Source organism: Bos grunniens, chromosome 9, assembly GCF_055505025.1.
Source record: "Bos grunniens cultivar Pamir isolate PY7600 chromosome 9, Bosgru_T2T1.0, whole genome shotgun sequence".
In the NCBI taxonomy this organism is placed as follows: Eukaryota; Metazoa; Chordata; class Mammalia; order Artiodactyla; family Bovidae; genus Bos; species Bos grunniens.
This window is the reverse complement of record NC_141173.1, coordinates 77,888,031-77,908,590: the sequence shown is the minus strand read 5'-3', so window position 1 is coordinate 77,908,590 and position 20,560 is coordinate 77,888,031. Positions and strand designations below refer to the sequence as shown.

General features: G+C 41.0%; 1 protein-coding gene and 1 long non-coding RNA gene across 9 annotated transcripts in view; one reads left to right on the top strand and one right to left on the bottom strand.

The window, feature by feature from the left end:
* The window catches only part of LOC147366227 (uncharacterized), a 514,655-nt gene extending 514,029 nt beyond the window's left edge, over positions 1-626 (bottom strand). For all 7 annotated transcript variants that reach the window (XR_015133275.1, XR_015133277.1, XR_015133276.1 and 4 more), the window contains exon 1: positions 489-626. This is a non-coding gene — a long non-coding RNA (uncharacterized LOC147366227). The remainder of the gene's footprint in view (positions 1-488) is intronic.
* Positions 1-3,497, top strand: part of TXLNB (taxilin beta) — a 56,435-nt gene extending 52,938 nt beyond the window's left edge. For both annotated transcript variants that reach the window (XM_086318088.1, XM_086318087.1), the window contains one exon: positions 40-3,497. In XM_086318088.1, coding sequence (XP_086174214.1) covers positions 40-975 — 936 coding nt within the window. In that variant the 3' untranslated portion in view covers positions 976-3,497. The remainder of the gene's footprint in view (positions 1-39) is intronic.
* Positions 3,498-20,560: the final 17,063 nt, after the last annotated feature.

Below are 20,560 nucleotides of genomic sequence, written 5' to 3'. Positions count from 1 at the left end.
CTTTTCCTACCCTTTTGTTTGTGTGTATTTAAATCACAGAAAGCATTGAGAGCTAAAGAATATGAGTGCTTCGTGATGAAAATTGGAAGGTTAGAGAATCTCTGTCGAGCTTTACAAGAAGAGAGAAATGAACTCTATAAAAAAATCAGAGAAGCAAAAATGCCTGAAAAGGATGATCAAGGTCAGCACACCTCTGATGACGAGCCAAACACCTCTGTGAATGAAGAGGCTGACGCAGAGGAAGCCAACAACGTTCACAAGGCTGTGCAAAATCTCGCGGCGGCCTTCATGATAATGCATTGTCCAGAGTCAACCCTTGACGTATCCAAAGAAATCCACCCAGAGGTCGACAGTCCTCCAGGGGACTGCGACACGGCCCTCAGGGGGCTGGAACAAGCTCCTCTGAGTCCCGCATGCCATTCAGAAATCCCCCTGCCTCCCCCAAATCCTCAGGCTGAGGACAAGAGAGTCAGTGAGACAGAACCTACCCTGAGAGCAGAGACAGGAGCTGAGGCCCAAGACGATGGTCTCCCTGGTGCAGCACCGGCTGATCAGCAGAACCGGAAGCCAGAGGCAGCAGCTTCCAGTCAGGCCCCGAAGGCCCCAGCCAAGCCCTCCCTACCGGTGGTGAAGGCCAATGAGCAGCCCTGGAAGCCGGAGGCAGCTTCAGGTCAGGCCCAGGAGCCCACAGCCGAGGCCTCGCTACCGGTGATGGAAGTGAACGGGCAGTCCCGGAAGCCTGAGGCAGCGACTTCCGGTCAAGCCCTGGAGCCCCCAGCTGAGACCTTCTTATGTGTGATGGAGGCCAAATGTTCCGCCCCACCACCTGCAGTGGGAGCACACCTGCCAGCTAGGGAGTCTGGATGTGAGCCCATGACACAGCCCCCACCAACAGCAGAGGGGCTGCCGGGAGGGGCCTCAGGTGGACCCCTACTGCCCAAAGTGGCTGACACCAATCTGGAAGGAGTAGACTAAGACTCCTCTGCCTTTGGAGGCTGTTCTTCCTGACTTTCCATCATCGTGGTAACGGATTATCTCCTGAAGGAGGCATTAAGGACTAGGGAGGTCTAATGGAAGAGGCTTAATTAGAACCAATACAGTTTTAAATATTATGTAAAGTATCTGCAGCCTTTGCTATTTGTTCTCAATTTATAATTGACTTGGAGCTTTTCTGTTTAACGTTGGTTGATAGTATAATTTTCGCAAATGACAACAAAACATACAGCATAGCAAATCTATATTAATTTGCCATTAAGATGGTACTGAATTCAATTTCTTAATCAACAGTAAGATTTGGTGTTTAAAGACTTCCACTACATAAATACTGAAAATGTAATGCTTTATTTCCATAGAGTTTAATAAGTTCCACAGTAAGTTAAATGGATGATCAGTTTCCAGTTAGACATTATATACATATAATAATATATGCATATGTATGTATGCTTATAATGTATATGTGTGAATATATACATATATGTGTCTATGCACATATATGCATGCATATTTTATATACATGTATGCAAGCGAATATTGCATACACATTTCTCTTACCTCTTTTAGGCTTTCTCTCATGCAAAATATTTAGATGCTAATCAAAAAAAATTATCTCTTACTTGCACTTGGGACTACAGTAGATTAATGTTCTGTGAATCAGAAATAAGTTCAGAACACAAATATTAGGCCATATAATGTTGGGTAAAAATAAATAACCCAATGATAGGTCAATAAATTCAGCCAACAGATTAAGTGACAGAACAGCAGTTGAGTTAGACTGCAAGGCTATAGAGAGTGTGTGGACACAAAGATAGCCAAAAGAGGCCCTAAAAGGGGGGAACAATCACAGTAGTGGACTGCTCACCTCTTCCAGCTGCTTCTCCTACACAACTCAGCCCATTGCTTTGCAACGTGCTCATGTGGTGAGGCAGCTTCCTACAAGGAAAGAGTTGGAAGTGGGAAAGGGAACTAGGGGGTGGAGGCATTGAGGGCCCTCAGACTGAGACGCTATGCTCTGATCCCCGCTCCCCCCTCCCCCGCTCTGAGCTAGAGGTCTCAAGAGACCATATTCACATGACCCTGCCAACTCGTCAGTTGCCTCCCCGAGAGAGTGTCTACCACTCTCTCCAGAGGGTTCCCCACTACCTCCTGCTGTCACTTTCGTGGTCTAAATTCTCAGAGCTTCTGCTCCTTCTTTCCAATCCTCTCCTTTGCAGCAGAAAATTACACTCAGCCCTCATCTCAATTATGGCTTAGTAAAAGCTATTATTCTTCTGAAACAGAAACCTACACAGGGTCTCAATATGAGTGATGAGGTGTACAAGCTAACACATTTTCTGCTTTAATGAATACTGTACAGCCAGAAGTACAAAGCAAAAGACAAATGGATTCCTACTCAAAATGATTTGAAAAATAGGTGAAGATTCAGGAGATGCAAAAGCTAGAAACACCTGGGGTTGTCTACATGAGTATGACATTATCATTGCATAATAAGAACCTCTAGTAATACTGACAGCATGAATTACTGTATCTGTAGTAAAGAGAGACTGCAACAGAGAAATAGGATAAGAAGAGAGGGAGGTAGGAAAAAGGAAGAGAGAAAGGGAGGAAGAGGAAAAAACATCTAGCCCAGTCCTACCTTGAAAGTAGAAAAATGGATAGAAGCAAGATTCTCTACTACTCATCCAAGAAATCGTTCTTCAGTGTTGCACGTGGCTGTCTGCTAAGGCACACAGAGTACTTGTAGGTGGCAACCGTATGCTATAAGCATTGTAAACTGCATAAAATTTGTTTGATGTAGACAGTGAGAGTCATAACAAAATGCTAGTTGGGAAAAAAATCAGGAAAAAAGCATATCGCTATTTGAGAACCCATGTATTTTTAAAGGCTTAAGATGTTATAACCACAGGATATCCAGCCAAATTCAACATTAACTGAAAATCTTCGAGATTTAAATGTTCATTTAATTCAGAGCCAAATATGCACTAGAACAATCTAGGAGGGTCTCCTTCCTCTTTATTTTCAGCAACTGAACTTCCAAGAATGGGTAAGATTAGATAATCATAGTAAAGTCTCAGTCTGAATGTTTAGCAAGAGGAAGAGGCAGGAGAGGAGCCAAAATCTAGTAAATCAAATATTCTAATACCTAAAGTTCATTTTTTTAATCCAAAAGCTTTCATGGCAACACATTACTCACGACAGTGTATATCTTAGGCAAAATTTCAGATACAATAACTTGCCTAAAATTTGCAAGGCTTAATATAGGCTTTTAAATAATTATTTTAATATTCAAAGAATGTTTTATTATAGTCCTTTGGCCTTACTAATTATAACAATAACTCATAAGACCCAAAAGAATAAGGAATTTCTCTTCTTTATCAAGGTCATGTAACTGATTCTAGAGGTGATAAGTCTGCGTTCCAGAAACACTGGAGTTATTGGTGGTTTCTAAATTAAATAACTATAATTTATGTATTTATTAAAAAGGTACCTCTCTTCCCACATGCTCCAGTAGTGGTTTTCTTTTTAAATTTTTTATTTATATTTATTTTTACCTTTGTTACTCCTGTGTTTCAGTATTACCTAACACAGATTGTGGTTATATTCTCTTGGTTGAATTTTTAGTCTATGAATAGGATGTACATGAAGACTTTGGAAATCTTGGTTTGTGTGTGTGAGAGAGAGGAAAGAGGGAGGGAGGAAGGGAGATGGAGAGAACCTGATGACCCACGTATAATGAGAACAAAGAACCCAGTGGGTGGCCATCACTGCCTCAGACCTATCCACTTCAGTGCCAATCTCCCCTGAGACTAGGTTTCCACAGGTTTCTCTGTAAGATGCCCTCTCTGAAATACCCTGAGGGAGGGAGTGAACAAAGGTGTCAGATTATTTTCCTTTCTCTACCCAGTTCCTCTAACTGCCTTAAGCATTTTCTCTAGTAAGACCAGAAGAGGCCCATTGTTCTGCCTTTTGCTTATTCCCTCTCCCCAACCCATCTTGATCCAGGAGGGGCTTCTTGAACATGGCATTTCCTAGCACACCTGGAGAAGAGGATTGCTTAACTAGAATGCAAAGAAAGATTAAACCTTGCCCTTTTTGTATTGTATAGATACACACTTTTAAAATATCTCCTTTTTCTGAAATGATGAAAGTATTATGTGTTCATTGCAAAACTGAGGCTGCTTTTCAATAAGGCTAAGATATACCATTAGGAGAGAGATCATTTCAGGAAAACTTCCTTAGCCCCTTCTCTAACCAGTAGTTACATCCAGTATTTAGAAAAAATAAAAGTAATTAAAATGTAAAGAATTCTCTAAAAGAAGATATGAAATAAAAATGATAACTCTGGTCTCTAAAATTTGTTCCCATCATAAGCTGGCAAGTAGGATTTAGGAAGGAAGTGAGCAAGTAGAGTATATGGGTTAAATTTGCACAAGGCTTAAATAATTGTCATTTCTGAACCTGAAAATTAAAAGTTATCATTAGCTTATCCATGAGAGCATGCCATGAGAATAGAAACATTCACAAATGATAGCATGAAAGGTTTTCCTTAGCACTGTTCAGTTGTATCCTCAATACCTAAAGTTGAGTCTCCTTGGTGGCATCCCCTGATAGAAGTTCCACAGATAGAAGTTCCATCGGCATCCACTGATGCAGATGTGTGTGAATACACACACACACAGCACACATGTATAAAACTGATATAGATTTAATTCTGTTCCTATGGGTGAGTCTTTGCACCTGTATTTTCAAAGGATACTTAGCATCATTTTTCCTGGACAAAGTATAAAAAGGAATCATTTCCTGCATGAATAAGGATATTTGATAGAAACATTTAACTAGCAAAAGAAACCTAAAAATTCATTGATCTATGGCATAAAAACTATTCATAGAAGCTGTTTCACTCTATCAGGAGATGAGAAATGAGATAAATCATTTCAGCAGCACAATCAAGCTTGGTAAAATCCAAGTGTAAGTCCTTCCTGCTGGATATTAGAGCCTCAGACTTTCCACTAACACCGACATCCATCTCACTTATTTATTTGCAATATATAACAATATTTTTTGAATGAATGAAAGAAGTGTTTATTATATTTTGAAATTTTATCTGATTCTTTTTAACCCCAAATTAATTTTTAAGTCCATTTAAAAAAATTTTAAACTGTTATACAATTTTTAGAGGTTTCTTTCCATTTACAGTTATGATAAAACATTGGCTATGTTTTATATTTTAACTTTGAATTTTTTAAAGGTGATGTATCATAATGTTACATTACCTCATATCATAATTAAAACATACCTTAGTGTAAGGTACGTTATCTCATTATCTCAGAACTGATAGCCAGTGGATGACATCTTACAACAAATGACACCAAACCACCATAAGAAGCAAAGCAAGAAGCCATGTGTTAAGAGAGGGAAAGGAAGAAGGAGAGAGAAAAGCTATTATATAAAATAAAAAATAAAAAGATAAAACTTTATGAAGAGCAGTAAAGGACCACCATCAATTGGTGGTCCCCTTTGTGAAAACAGAACATCAATAAGGGGCAAATACCGTAATGACATTCACACATCTCCACATGGTAACTTCAACTTGGGGGATTTTTACAAACGTGTTTCTCAGCATCGTGTTTTATTGTCTTCTCATTTGCCTTTCTTTTAAAATAATAAATGTGTTCTTTTCAGTATTAAAGAGTATAGAACATTTAGAAAATAGAAAAATTCCCCATGACTTCATCACACTAACAACCACTGTCAGTATTCACTATATCATGGTGTATTTTAAATTATCTTTTTTATTTAACACTGGGACGGCACAGTAGTTCAAGTGAGGGTAATAGCTGTTAATAGCCACCAGATTTGTGCATTCACACTGTGTATTCAAATTTTATATGCTTTACATGGAAGTTTATTATATTGCTTATGAAATAAGCATGACTATGCAAAGACAAATACACAGCACACTTATACGTTGTTTGGAAAAGTTATGCAATGCAATTCACGTAAACATTCTACCATTTCCAAGTAAATCTCCTGGACATAGGCTAGAGTGAGATGTCTAAACCTAACGCAGCTCAAAAATTATATAAAAATCAGAAGCCTACTCTAAAGAAATACAAATGCCTTAAATAACAAAACAAGAAAAAGTCAAACTCCAGTTGATGAAGTGACAGGAAACATATGATAATACCATCCATCACTGCTAAATAAAGGTCAATGTTCTAAAGCAAATCTAATTTCTTCAAAGTTAATGAGACCGTTAGTGGTTTTGTTGCTCTAATGAAATGATGGTTGCCGGCACTAGTTATAGTATATCCATTAAGCTGGGCAAGGCTAAAAACCATTGTAAACCTGAGATTGCTCTAATATCTACCAGGCAGATGCAAACAGCCATGGAATAGTCAAGGATCCCATATGCTAAGAAAATCAGAGTCCAAAGTTATAAAAATAGTATGACAGAGATGCCTTTCATCACATCTAAAGTCAAGCGGTTAAACATTATTAGTTGAAATACTACCAGTGTGATAGCATAGGCAAGATTTAATCAAATATAGCAATGCTCTACCCAAACCAGTGTAATTCCTCATAGACTATTGTAATATAGTCTATATTACAAGTAAGTCTTTGTTTTCTTAACATTCTTATCAAAGAGTCATTCCCTGGAATAAAATCACTCATGTCCAATCAAACTGAAAAATGTAGATCCCAGGAATCAGGCTGTTGAGTCTCTTGTTCCTGTTCTGCTGCCCACTTGCTGTGTGACTTTGGAGAAACCACCTAACATCGCGGGGCCTCAATTCACTCAACTATAAAATGATTACCTTGGACTAGATGATCTCTGGGGGTTTTGGCATCTCTGATTAAATTCTTAAAAGACTTCAGAAGTTATGTGTGTTTTCTGCTCTCCAGGGAGGTTTTAGTCTAAGAGATCTTCACATCACCTTGGGCACATCTATTTGAAGTTAGGCAAGGGGAAAGAGACAGGAGATTAGTAAATTGTTTTTTAATTTTAAAAGACAAAGCGTTAAGGGGTAAATCACAAATTCCTTGATTTTCTCAACAAATATTGAAGTCCTTCCATGTGTGAGCTTCCATAGTGGCCACTGGAATGGCAGTGGCTACAAGGCTGAACCAAGGATTTCAGGACCACCCAAACCTTAACTCTATCTGCTCCCAATCAGAGCACCTGGTCATCTGACTCTGACTTGAGCATCCCTCCCACTACTTGTGCCACAAATTTCAGCAGCTGAACAGCAGGAAGGAAACCTCTAGGAGCATTTTCATTACAAATGCCACCCAGATCTCCAGGTGGGAGAGTGTGTGTTCCTGGTAGAGCAGGAAGATTATATGAAATGTGTGTGTGGTTATTTGTGTGTGAATGTATATGTATATATACATATACATGTATATGTATATATGTGTGAGTGTGTATGTGTCTGAGTGCGTACCTGTGTGTGAGGGCATTTACAAGGTTTGTGTGTTATATGGACCAGTGTATGTGTGCAGTTTTGTGCGGGTGTGTGCTATAATGTATCTCTATGTGAACGCATATAGCTGACTGTAACTATACCACTGCATAGTAAGTTGACATGAGCCTACATAAGTGTGTGTAGTTGTGTCTGGGTTTATGGCATGTGCATGATGTCTGGGAACTGAAAAGCTGAAATGCTATACATGTGCTTTTAGGCACGTGGCTAGCTTGTTTTTATAGGATCATGTCTTGTTGCAGACTTCCGTTTACACAGCTAATCCTTTATTTTTTTGCTTGCAGTGTCACAAGGCTCATTCTATTTTGGCTGACAATCTGCCTCTGAACAAACAGGCAGGTGTATAAGGCTATAAGTGGTAGTGGCTGCTATTCATGAAATACTCGCACACACCACCAGCCCGAGGTGACGGCCACCACTGACTCATGACTCCATCATCAAGCAAGGCTATGGGTATATCTGGGGAAATTTACACAGACCTTATGAGACCTTGTGAGCAAGGAACATAAGCAGTGGCAGCAAAAAGGCCTGGTCTTTCTGAATGTAAAATAAGTTTCTCACATGGTCTCCGTCTCTAAAGGCAGGATCCTTGGAGGCAGCGTTATAATCTTCTCTATCTCTGCTAAACCAGTATCCAGCTGAAACCAACCCCCTGATTATCAAGAATGTTTCTCTGAACTTAAAGCCAAGGAGATAGCCCCCCAATCCGTTTATGCCTTAATCAGTGAGTCAGAAGGGAACCAGAGTTGATTGCAGATGCTACCAGTCTACCAGTCATGCCCACGACTCATCCTTCGCACAGAGCTTTTGGCTCTAATACAGTTCATCTCCCAAAATGCCTAGTATTGATGAGCTGTGCTATCATCGCTGGACCATCTGGCTGCTCCCTTGTCCATTATTAGAACACTGATCCAGAAGTCCTCCAATTCCATCTGGGAGTAATTCAAAGCAATACCCAGAGGAAGGAGAGTGAGATTTCTTTCTTTATAACAAATGAACTGCCTGTCACACAAGTTAACTGATGGTCTTCAAAAGTTAAGGGGAACAAAACAACTAACCATAAATAAAATTAAAAGACAAGCACAGATTGGGAGAAGTCAGTCATAATAAATTACAACAAAGCATTAACATGCAGAAAACAAACAGAAATCCTACAGAGCAATGTAAACTCAGAAGAGTTTTACACTGCTGGCATGGAACAGGATGGGAGTTCACAGAAGAAATGTAAATGACTGAAATACATCAGGCCAACAAAAAGTATAAAACAAACAAACAAAAAAATACTATCACTTTTGCTCATTAGACTGACAAAAATTTAAATTTTTGTAATGTCAAATATTAGCAATTTAATAGACATTTAAATTGCAGCAGATTGCCTTACCCAATCATAAATTGAAGTGATTTAAAGTTGGGCTTCTGACTTTTTAAAGAATCCTCTACTTCCTATGATATAGTAATTAGACAGTCCCATCCCACAGCCTGAGTTTTTGCCAGGACCCTAGATCATCGCATACTAAGTCACTTCAGTTGTGCCTGACTCTTTGTGACTTACAGAGCCTAGGCTGTAGCCTGCCAGGCTCCTCTGTTCATGGGATTCTCCAGACAAGAGTACTGGAGTGGGTTGCCATTTCCTTCTCCAGGGGAATCTTCCTGACCCAGGGATCGAACCCACATCTCTTAGGTCTCCTGCATTGGCAAGCGGGTTCTTTATAACTAGTGCCACCTGGGAAGCCTAGATCATCAGCTCTCTAAACACCAGTTCTGTTCTTGATGCCCCATAAAACTATAGGAAGCTCTGCTGAGCTTCTCAGCCTCTCAGCCACAGTTCAGATTTTTGCAAGTTCCTTGAGGGAAAAAACCAGTCCAAATGTCACTTCATTTCTGTTTTTTTTTTTTTCCTTTTCTTAAGGACCTTGTCCCTTCAAGTTTTTGCTGGCTGAGTAGCACTCCAGGGCCTTCACAGAGGCATTTTATGTATTTTCTTCATCTTTTCTAGTTGTTCTTAGAGCAAGGAAGAGCTGCAATGAGTGCTTCCTCCCTTACCAGAAGCAAAATTCCCACCCAGCTTGTCTTCTGAGCATCAGCTTCATCATCTTGAGATGCTGGAAATTCATCCCATTTCTTTTGAGCTCTAAAATTAAATTATTCCCTATGGCTCTCCTTAGAGTTTCTATTTCTTTAAAACACCAAGTCTAGGGTATCTGCTTTGTTGTTTCAGCTAACATTTTGATCTTTATTATTATCTAATACAATGAAAATATTAAAGATCAACCATAGTTGAAACCAGACAAAGAAGTTTTTTTCCCATGTGCCAAAGACTCTGAGGCCACAACTGATCCAGCAGGAAAGTGTGCCATGATAAATGAATAGTGCCTACCCTCGAGAGGAGTGGTCGCCCATATTTGCCAGGCATTTGTCAGACACAAAGCAAATGACCCACAAGTGGACTCATCTCTCTGAGAAGTTACTTTGTATCCATCCAGATTTTTAAAAGACACAGCTAATACCTCTCTTTGCAAGGTGGGCAAGGGTTTGCTAACATGGCAGATATTCATCCCATAAACTAAGAGATTGTTGTTGTTGTTCAGTCGCTAAGTCATGTCAGACTTTGCAACCCCATGAACTGCAGCATGCCAGGCTTCCCTGTCCTTCACTATCTCCCGGAGTGTTCTCAAACTCATGCCCACTGAGTCAATGATGCTATCTAACCATCTCATCCTCTGCCACCCTCTTCTCCTTTTGCCTTCAATCTTTCCAAGCATTAAGGTCTTTTCCATTGAGTCAGTTCTTTGCATCAGGTGGCCACAGTATTGGAGCTTCGGCTTCAGCATGAGTCCTTCCAGTGAATATTTAGGATTGATTTCCTCTGGATTGACTGGTTTGATCTCCCTGCTGTCCAAGAGACTCTCAAGAGTCTTCTCCAGCACCATAGTTCAAGCATCAATTCTTCAGCACTCAGCCTTCTTTATGGTGCAACTCTCACATCTATACATGACGACTGGAAAAACCATAGCTTTGACTATATAACTCTTTGTCCACAAAGTGATGTCTTTGTTTTTAATACACTGTCTAGGCTTATCATAGCTTTCCTTCCAAGAAGAAAGTGTCTTAATTACATGGCTGCAGTCACTGTTTACAGTGATTTTGGAGCCCAAGAAAAGAAAATCTGTCACTGCTTCTACTTTTCCCCCTTCTATTTGCCAAGAAGTGCTGAGACCTGATGCCATGATCTTAGTTTTTTGAATGTTGTTTTCAGTCAGCTTTTTCACTCTCCTCTTTCTAAAGAGGAACTAAAGAGGCTCTTTAGTTTCCCTTCAATTTGTGCCATTAGAGTAGTATCATCTGCATATGTAAGTTGTTGGTATTTCTCCTGGCAATCTTGATTCCAGCTTGGGATTCATCCAGCCCAGCATTTCACATGATATATTCTGCACAGAAGTTAAATAAACAGGATGAAAATACACAACCTTATACTCTTTTCCCAATTTTGAACCAATCATTTGTTCCATGTAAGGTTCTAACTGTTGTTTCTTGACCCACATACAGGTTTCTCAGGAGACAAGTAAGGTGGTCTAAGTAGTCCCATTTCTTTAAGAGTTTTCCACAATTTGTTGTGATCCACACAGTCAAAGGCTTTAGCGTAGTCAATGACGCAGAAGTAGATGCTTTTCCGGAATTCCCTTGCTTTCCCTATGATCCAATGAATGCTGGCCATTTGATCTCTGGTTTCTTTGCCTTTTCTAAACCCAGTTTGTACATCTGGAAGTTTCTGGTTCACCTAGTGCCAAAGCCTACCTTGAGCATCACCTTACAAGCCTGTGAAATAAGCACAATTGTCCAGAAGTTAAACATTCTTTGGCACTGCCCTTCTTTGTGATTGGAATGAAAACTGACCTTTTCCAGTCCTGTGGCCACTGCTGAGTTTTCCAAATTTGCTGACATATTGAGTGTAGCACTTTAACAGCATCATCTTCTTCAGAATGGGAGAAAATAATAGCAAATGAAGCAACTGACAAACAACTAATCTCAAAAATATACAAGCAACTCCTACAGCTCAACTCCAGAAAAATAAATGACCCAATCAAAAAATGGGCCAAAGAACTAAATAGACATTTCTCCAAAGAAGACATACAGATGGCTAACAAACACATGAAAAGATGCTCAACATCACTCATTATCAGAGAAATGCAAATCAAAACCACTATGAGGTACCATTTCACGCCAGTCAGAATGGCTGCAATCCAAAAGTCTACAAGCAATACATGCTGGAGAGGGTGTGGAGAAAAGGGAACCCTCTTACACTGTTGGTGGGAATGCAAGCTAGTACAGCCACTATGGAGAACAGTGTGGAGATTCCTTTAAAAACTGGAAATAGAACTGCCTTATGATCCAGCAATCCCACTGCTGGGCATACACACTGAGGAAACCAGAAGGGAAAGAGACACGTGTACCCCAGTGTTCATCGCAGCACTGTTTATAATAGCCAGGACATGGAAGCAACCTAGATGCCCATCAGCAGATGAATGGATAAGAAAGCTGTGGTACATATACACAATGGAGTATTACTCAGCCATTAAAAAGAATACATTTGAATCAGTTCTAATGAGGTGGATGAAACTGGAGCCTATTATACAGAGTGAAGTAAGCCAGAAAGAAAAACACCAATACAGTATACTAACGCATATATATGGAATTTAGAAAGATGGTATTAATAACCCTGTGTACGAGACAGCAAAAGAGACACTGATGTATAGATCAGTCTTATGGACTCTGTGGGAGAGGGAGAGGGCGGGGAGATTTGGGAGAATGGCATTGAAACATGTAAAATATCATGTATGAAACAAGTCGCCAGTCCAGGTTTGATGCACGATACTGGATGCTTGGGGCTGGTGCACTGGGACGACCCAGAGGGAGGGTATGGGGAGGGAGGAGGGTTCAGGATGGGGAACACAGGTATACCTGTGGTGGATTCATTTCGATATTTGGCAAAACTAATACAATATTGTAAAGTTTAAAAATAAAATTAAATTTAAAAAAAATAGCATCATCTTTTAGGATTTGAAATAGTTCAGCTGGAATTCCATCACCTCCACTAGCTTTGTTCATAGTAATGCTTCCTAAGGCCCACTTCATTTCACACTCCAGGATGTCTGGCTCTAGGTGAATAACCACACCATTGTGGTTATCCAGGTCTTTAAGACCTTTCTTGTATAGTTCTTCTGTATATTCTTGCCACCTCTTCTTAATCTCTTCTGCCTCTGTTAGGTCCTTACCATTTCTGATGTTTATCGTGCCCATCCTTGCCTGAAATGTTCCCTTGATATCTCCAATTTTCTTAAAGAGATCTTTAGTCCTTCCCATTCTATTGTTTTCTTATACTGCTTTGCATTGTTTATTAAAAGAGACTAAAGTGAAAATCACACAATCATGTCTGACTCTTTGCAACTCCATGGACTGTACAGTTCATGGAATTCTGCAGGCCAGAATACTGGAGTGAGTAGCCATTCCCTTTTCCAAGGGATCTTCCCAACCCAGGGATCAAACCCAGGTCTCCCGCATGACAGGCAGATTCTTTACCAGCCACCAGGGAAGCCCAAGAATGCTGGAGTGGGCAGCCTATTCCTTCTCCAGTGGATCTTCCCAACCCAGGAATTGAACCAGGATCTCCTGCATTGCAGGCAGATTATTTACCAGCTGAACTACCACAGACGAGCAAAAACCAAATCCCAGTGACTCATGGTTTAGGTTTCCCATCACTTTGTTTATAAGAATTGAAGTTTGAATTAGAAATAGGGGGCATGTTCTTGATTGTCTTAGTCTTCATACTGCTATACCAAAATATCACAGACTGAGTGGCTTAAAAACAATGTAAATTTATTTCTCATAGTTCTGGAGGCTGGAAAGTCCAAAATCAAGGTGCAGGCAGATTCAGTGTCTGGTGAGAGCCTGCTTCCTGGTTCAGAGCTGGCCATCTTCTGTGTCTTCACCTGCTGGAGGGATGAGAAGGCTCTCTGGAACCTCTTTTCCAAGGGCATTCATCCCATTCACGAGGGTTCCACCCTTATGACTGAATCACCTCTCAACGACCCCACATCTTAATGCCATCACATTAGTCACTCACTGGTGTCCGACTGTCACCCCATGAGCCTGCCAGGCTCCTCTGTCCATGGAATTCTCCAGGAAAGAATATTGGAATGGGTTGCCACGCGGTCCTCCAGGGGATCTCATCACAGTAGGGATTACAATTTTAACATAGGAACTTCGAAGAACACATTCAGTCCATAACATTGCTTGAGACTCAGCTGTCAGAAAGAGAAGGCAATGGCAACCCACTCCAGTACTCTTGCCTAGAAAATCCCATGGACGGAGGAGCCTGGTAGGCTGCAGTCCATGGCGTCGCGAAGACGGACACAACTGAGCGACTTCACTCTCACTTTTCACTTTCATGCACTGGAGAAGGAAATGGCAACCCACTCCAGTGTTCTTGCCTGGAGAATTCCAGGGACGGGGGAGCCTGGTGGACTGCCTGTCTATGGGTTCACACAGAGTCAGACACAACTGAAGTGACTTAGCAGCAGCAGCAGCAGCTGTCAGAAAGTGGTAATTATGGTGACTATATATTCTATACCCCAAATAGAAGGAGGCACTGAGGGCTACTGCTCTCACAACAGTAATAAGATCGAATGCTGGAAATCAAGACTGACCAGGAGAAGCCAGCTCACAAGTATAAAAATTATAATTCTGTTCCTAGTTCAAAATATTGTTGATTTTCACTAAATTGGCTCCAAAATGGGGGCTTTAGAGAGCTGGCCACATTGATGAGACTTTTCCAGACCATAGTTACAGGAGAGAAGGGCCTTCCTGGACTCGTCTCAGCCTCCAAGCTGCTCCCGGGCCAATCTGCAGGGAACCAGATAACAGACTCCTAACCTGCTTATTTCAGTCAGTGGTTTTGCTTCTTGCTGTGCCCAACCTCACAGATTCCAAAGGCCTTCACTCTGAACCTGCCTGCGAGCAAGGACAGTCAGCATCAGCTGTCACCGCGCTGATAACGGGTTTAGGCTGCTGCCGACCCAAGGAAGCCACTTTGAGTAGACGATGTATCTACATTCCTGCGGCCCAAACCCACACCCTCCGCGATGGCTGCGGCACAGAGAGAGCACGAGCTCCACCTACTGAGCACTGCAGGCCTAGCAGGCTTCGCGGCCAGCAAGACGGGCATGGCACCCAGGGCGGGCCTGAAAACCACCTTTGTACAGACATTAAGGAGGCCTCATCTTCCGCCAAGGTTAGTAATTGTTTTTGAGGGTTATGCTGAAAAAAGTTACAAGGAAGTTCATTTTGCTCTGAACAAACTTGAAACTTAACTACAGTTGGGATCCAGGCAGTATTCCACTTAAGTGAGACATGGGCAAGCCAGCAACTGCAGAGTTTGAACACAGTTAAGGACTCACCCTTAAGCAGGCAGTAGGTGAGGCACCAGGGACTGAAAGAGGAATGATCTACACTAGACCAACAACAGAAAGGTGGTAAAGCTGTGTCTGTATTCCACAGCTGAGAAACACGCGCACTGAACTCAGCCACGATTCACTCCCCAGAGCGTCTACCTCCAAGGGTTTTCCATCTTTCCCTGTGTTCTATCACCACTGTCACTAAGCTGAGAATGAGAAGTCATGATGACTTATTTATTGTTCTGTTTTGGTTTGATTCTTGAGTTGCGGATTGACAAATGATATGTTTGGAATTTTGTTCTCAAAATAGCTTCTTTGCAGATGCCCTAAGCCAGTCCTCTTGGCCAGGCTTTCTGAAAATTCTGCCAGGAAAACTCTCAAAGTGTTCAGTCCCGTCCCTGTATTCACAAACTCCTCCACATGTGCTAATAGCGCATTTCTGACAATGATCAATAAAATATGGTTTCAAATGTTTTTAGCACCTAATGACCCAATCTTACTTCCTCAATACATACAAACAATAGGTTAGTTAGTAAATAAACAGTCTATTAAGTAAAAAACCCAAAACTGGGTGATATGGTCATGCACTTTTGCAGCTGGGCAGCAGAACCTGAACACCCCAGGGGACCCTTCCTGCAGAGATATCCTGGTGCCCAGCCTCGGTCCACAGCCATCATCCAAGCATAATCCAATGAACTGCACAGGTGTGCTTCCTTCTCCAGGAAGAGACCCGGTAAACACAAATAATAGGAAATGGGCAAAGAAGTATCATGTTGGATGCAGGATATACAGATTGAAGGGAGAATGTATTATTCACAAACTAAACTTTCTTAGGGTTTCCCTGATAGCTCAGTTGGTAAAGAATCCACCTACAATGCAGGAGACCCCAGTTCAATTCCTGGATCGGGAAGATCCGCTGGAGAAGGGATAGGCTACCCACTCCAGTATTCTTGGGCTTCCCTGGTGGCTCAGCTGGTAAAGAATCTGCCTGCAATGTGGGAGATCTGGGTTCGATCCCTGGGTTGGAAAGATGCCCTGAAGAAGGGAAAGGTTATCCGCTCCATGGCCTGGAGAATTCCATGGACTGTATAGTCCATGGGGTCACAAAGGGTTGGGCACGACTGAGCGACTTTCACATCACATCACAAACTTTCTTAAGCTACTACTGTGAGAATTGCATTTAAGGCCCTTCTAAAGTTTCTGGTATTTTACTATGATTATATTTTTGACTACAGTCCAGGTGGGCAATAACCTAAGGTATTAAATATTTATGTGAGCTCATAGTTTTACCCATAAAGATTCAATCATCATGTTTTCCATCCATTCCAGCCCCCTTCTTTTTGCAAGGTTCTGTGCAAAGTAGTTTTGAAAACATGTTTCCAGCCAATCATTCAACTGTTGACCTGCTAAGATTTCTTAGATGCCTTATTCTTTAATTCCTACAATTCAGTTCAAAGAGGGCACCTAAAGCAACTATCAGCTACTACAAATTCAAGTTTAACCATTAGGTGAGCTGCTGGGAGAAACTTCTCTCAGCACCTTGAAAGCTTACTTCCTTGGCCCACATTAGAAATCTGGTCCAGAAATGTGTACTTTCAAAATGAGCACAGCTCCACAAGCAGACCGTTTACTTCAAGGCCTTTCTGATTTTCTTCCTTTGGGGTTGAATTATAAATTTTGAAATCTTTACACTCATAATTAGTATCTTGTTAAATTATATTTAAACCACGAAAGGGCTTATCCAGGTAATGCTAGAGGTAAAAGATCCACCTGCCAGTGCAAGAGACCTAAGAAATGCAGGTTCAATCCCTGGATCAGAAAAATACCTTGGAGAAGGGAATGGCAACCCACTCCAGTATTCTTGCCTGGAGAATCCCATGGACAGAGGAACCTGGCAGGCTACAGTCCACAGGGTCGCAAAGAGTCAGACACGACCGAAGTGACCTAGCAGAGCACAGCACAAACGAAGAAAACTCAAAGTGCCTAAGTACCCACTCCAATCTCAAAATAGAGACAGTTTTAAAAGAAAAAGACTTCTCCTGAACTATTTTAAACATCATTCTTCTTTGATAAAATCGTTTCTTTTGAATTTTAGAACTTAGCAATTTCGAATACACTTTCTTCCACAGCTTCAATGATTTGCTACAGATATTTTCTTAAAACTTTCAACTAATACAAACCCAAATATGCACATCAGCTTTAAGAGAAATCATAAGGTTTTTAGCAACAGAAACAGAATTTGCATGTTACCTCCTTTTTAATTTTTTCACCCCAAAAGCTATAATAAAACATTAGTACCTCTTACACTAAACATCATATAAATACTTAATGTTAAAATCCAAATTTCAAAAGAGTAAGAGCCAGAACCTACATCCCATCTACCTAGATGACAGATTAAAGACACCTGGAAAATGATTGTGATTTCAACACAATTCTTCAAAAAGAACTCTTGCTGCCTTGCACACAATTTGGTACATATGCATTCATAAACCTGACAAAAATGTAAATGAGAGACATGCCAGGAGTGAAACTTCTCCTTCAGAATTTTTTCAATCTAGTAAAATTCTTCTTAATCAAAAAACGCAAATCTTATATGCCAAATGCTTTGTTAGAATTTCAATTCATTATTTTAAGAAGGATCTATATTTAAAATTTCATTTCAGTGTCAGGGAAGATCACAGATGACACAGTAATTCTCAGCAAGAATATTTTAGGTGTACATACCTTGAGGAGTCTCATCCCCTCTCATGGAATGCCACCACTTCAGAAGTAGAATTCAGCAGTTTTTAAAAGCTGCACATAGCTATCAAATGTGACCAGTCTTCTGAACAAACAATCATGACTCCTTTTGGCTCCTACCCCTGCACATATGTGCTCAATAAACACTGAATTGACTAGCAGTTAGCATGTCAAGCATGACGTGTGAAAGACGAATTTTAGTGAGATAGTCATAGCTGTTTAACACCAGAAATCAAGAGCATCTGGGATAGATGCTATTTTTTAAGTAGAAACAGAGTCAGTACTAACTTGTTCATTTTACCTCTTACGTCTGTTTCTCAGTGAAGAGTTTATAAATTCATGAAACTATTAATTCATTAAACCTTACTCTAAGAATATTAGAAAGTTGGTACTTGTGTTTTCCTGCGGTAACAGAAAGTGTAACCCAAAAGGTTAAGTGATATGCCTGAGTATAAAGAAGTCACAGTTTAAACCCAGGTTTCCTGCCTCCGAGTCCGGGTTGGCTGAGTGAGTTCAGATGCCTGTTAGGGATTACTGATCCTGCAGTGTTTCAGCAGGTACATCGCAACCTGATGCCTCAAGCTGGACCGGGCCAGCAGAGACAGATACCAACACCATAGGACATCACCCTGGCCAGCACAGGGTGACCATGATCTGTTACTGTCACATTCCAAGCATTATCATTTGCAAGTGATGTTCATTGCACTAAGTCAGGAGTATGGACACCAGCCTTCATGGGCATACTTGAGACGAAAAATACAATCCCTGTACCACAATGACAGGCCCCTGTCTGTTTTCACCATGAAGGGGGAAAAAGGTGGATCATTTCCCAGCCCAAGAAAGCACAGGTCTCAGTGTGAAGCTAAAAACCCAAATAGGCATAATCAAACATGGCTTTCATGAAATGTCTAACCCACCTTACTAAATCAGATGTCATCTGTTTATTAGTCCCACCACCTTCTCACCCCCTTCTTTCCTACTGCCTCACTGATGCTGCTTTTAGCTCGCTTCACACACCCACTGCTTTAGGCTGTGGGGAGGAATACTGATGCTTCAAGGGCAGAATTCGGCAAAAGTTTCTTAGAAGATGTTCACAGCTATTGAAGATGATCCGCCTTCTGAACAAGTAAGCCTGCTCTCAAAAGAAGCTCTTTTATGAGTCTGACACAAGATGTGCAATTCCTCCCCTGGTATTAGAGAACTCTCCACATCTTCAGGAGCCCCTTAGGAAGAAGCCTCCTGTGACGCGCCCTTAGCATTATCCACTTTCGGCAAAATGCTTGCCAACGTGTATGCTGTCGGGCCACTTTCCTCATCTGTAACATAAATGGGTTGACTCCGTTTCTAAGGTCCTTCCTGCCCTACTATTATAAAAAAGCTTTCTGAAATAACATACATCATCAAAATAAGGTGCATTTTTAGCACTTATTACCTGCCAGGGTATGTGCTAAAGCATTTTATTGCATTAAGCACTTTATTTACATTACTTCATTTAAACCTTAATAATAATACCCTTACCCCCAGACAGACACTCTTACTATTTACAGCTGATGAAAGACAGTATGAGTGCTTGAGCAGGAGAATCATCCTCAACCAACCGTTCCTTGGCCAATCTAGCAAGTGCACTGACTCCAGTTCATTTTGTAAATCTACACTGTGATGAATGACCTCAGTACTGTGGGTGTTAGTAGCTGGTAGCTGCTCTTAGGCAGGGTCTCCATACAGTTTACCCCTGCAAAGCTGTGTCCTTACCAAGAGTTAGTCGTGTTTGTCCCCACACTTGTTTGTGCCAGTTATACTTGGCACTGCAAAAATGTAATTTAATAAAAATAGTACATAAGCCAATGACATATAATTACATAAAGAAAACACCATTTCAGTAACTCACTAAGATGCTCTGGAGTGACAGGACAAATCATATACACACAAAAATGTTGTTAAGTATAATACACACAAGAGATAATACAGTCAAAGATTAGGGGCCAGAAGCCCCCAAAGTCGAGAGAGTTGATAAATTTATATTGTTTCTCCTATGCCTTTAAGTTCTTATTCCATTTTGAAGAAATCCAAGTGGGAGGTTTCTTAGAGAATGCATCACAAAAGGAGATTTTGCAAGAAAGGCAGCCTGGTCCTCCAAGTGCCAGAATCACACGTTAAAACAAGCAAAAGAACCACATCTGCCCAATGAATGTGTATGTCTTATATAAATCTAAAAAAAAAAAAAAATTGATGGTATATAAGTCATTGGGAGTGGGACTTTTCTGCTTTATAGAGGTATAATTCACATAATAAACTACACATATTTAAAGTATACAGTAAATTTTGACATATATATAAGAAGTTATCATCAAAATCAAGATTATGAACACATCTATCACTGCCAATGGAGAAGGAAATGGCAACCCACTCCAGTATTCTTGCCTGGAAAATTCCATGGACAGAGGAGTCTGGCAGGCTACAGTTAATGGGGTCGCAGTCGGACACGACTGAGTGACTTCACTCACTCACTCATCACCTCCAAAGGTCCTCATGCCTCTTTGTAATCATTTTACCTACCCTCCCCCTCATTGTGCTATGCTTAGTCGCTCAGTCGTGTCCAACTCTTTGCAACCCCATGGACTGTAGCCTGCCAGGCTCCTCTGTCCATGGGGATTCTCCAGGCAAGAATACTAGAGTGGGTTGCCATGCCCTCCTCCAGGGAATCTTCCCAACCCAGGGATCGAACCCAGGTCTCCCGCATTATAGGTGCAATTTTTACCATCTGAGCCACCAGAGAAACCCTCCCCCATTTCCTCTTTCCATCCCCAGGTGAAATTGATCTGCCAATACAGGCTCATTTGCATTTTCTAAAATTCGACATAAATGGAGTCATATAGTATATAGTTTCCT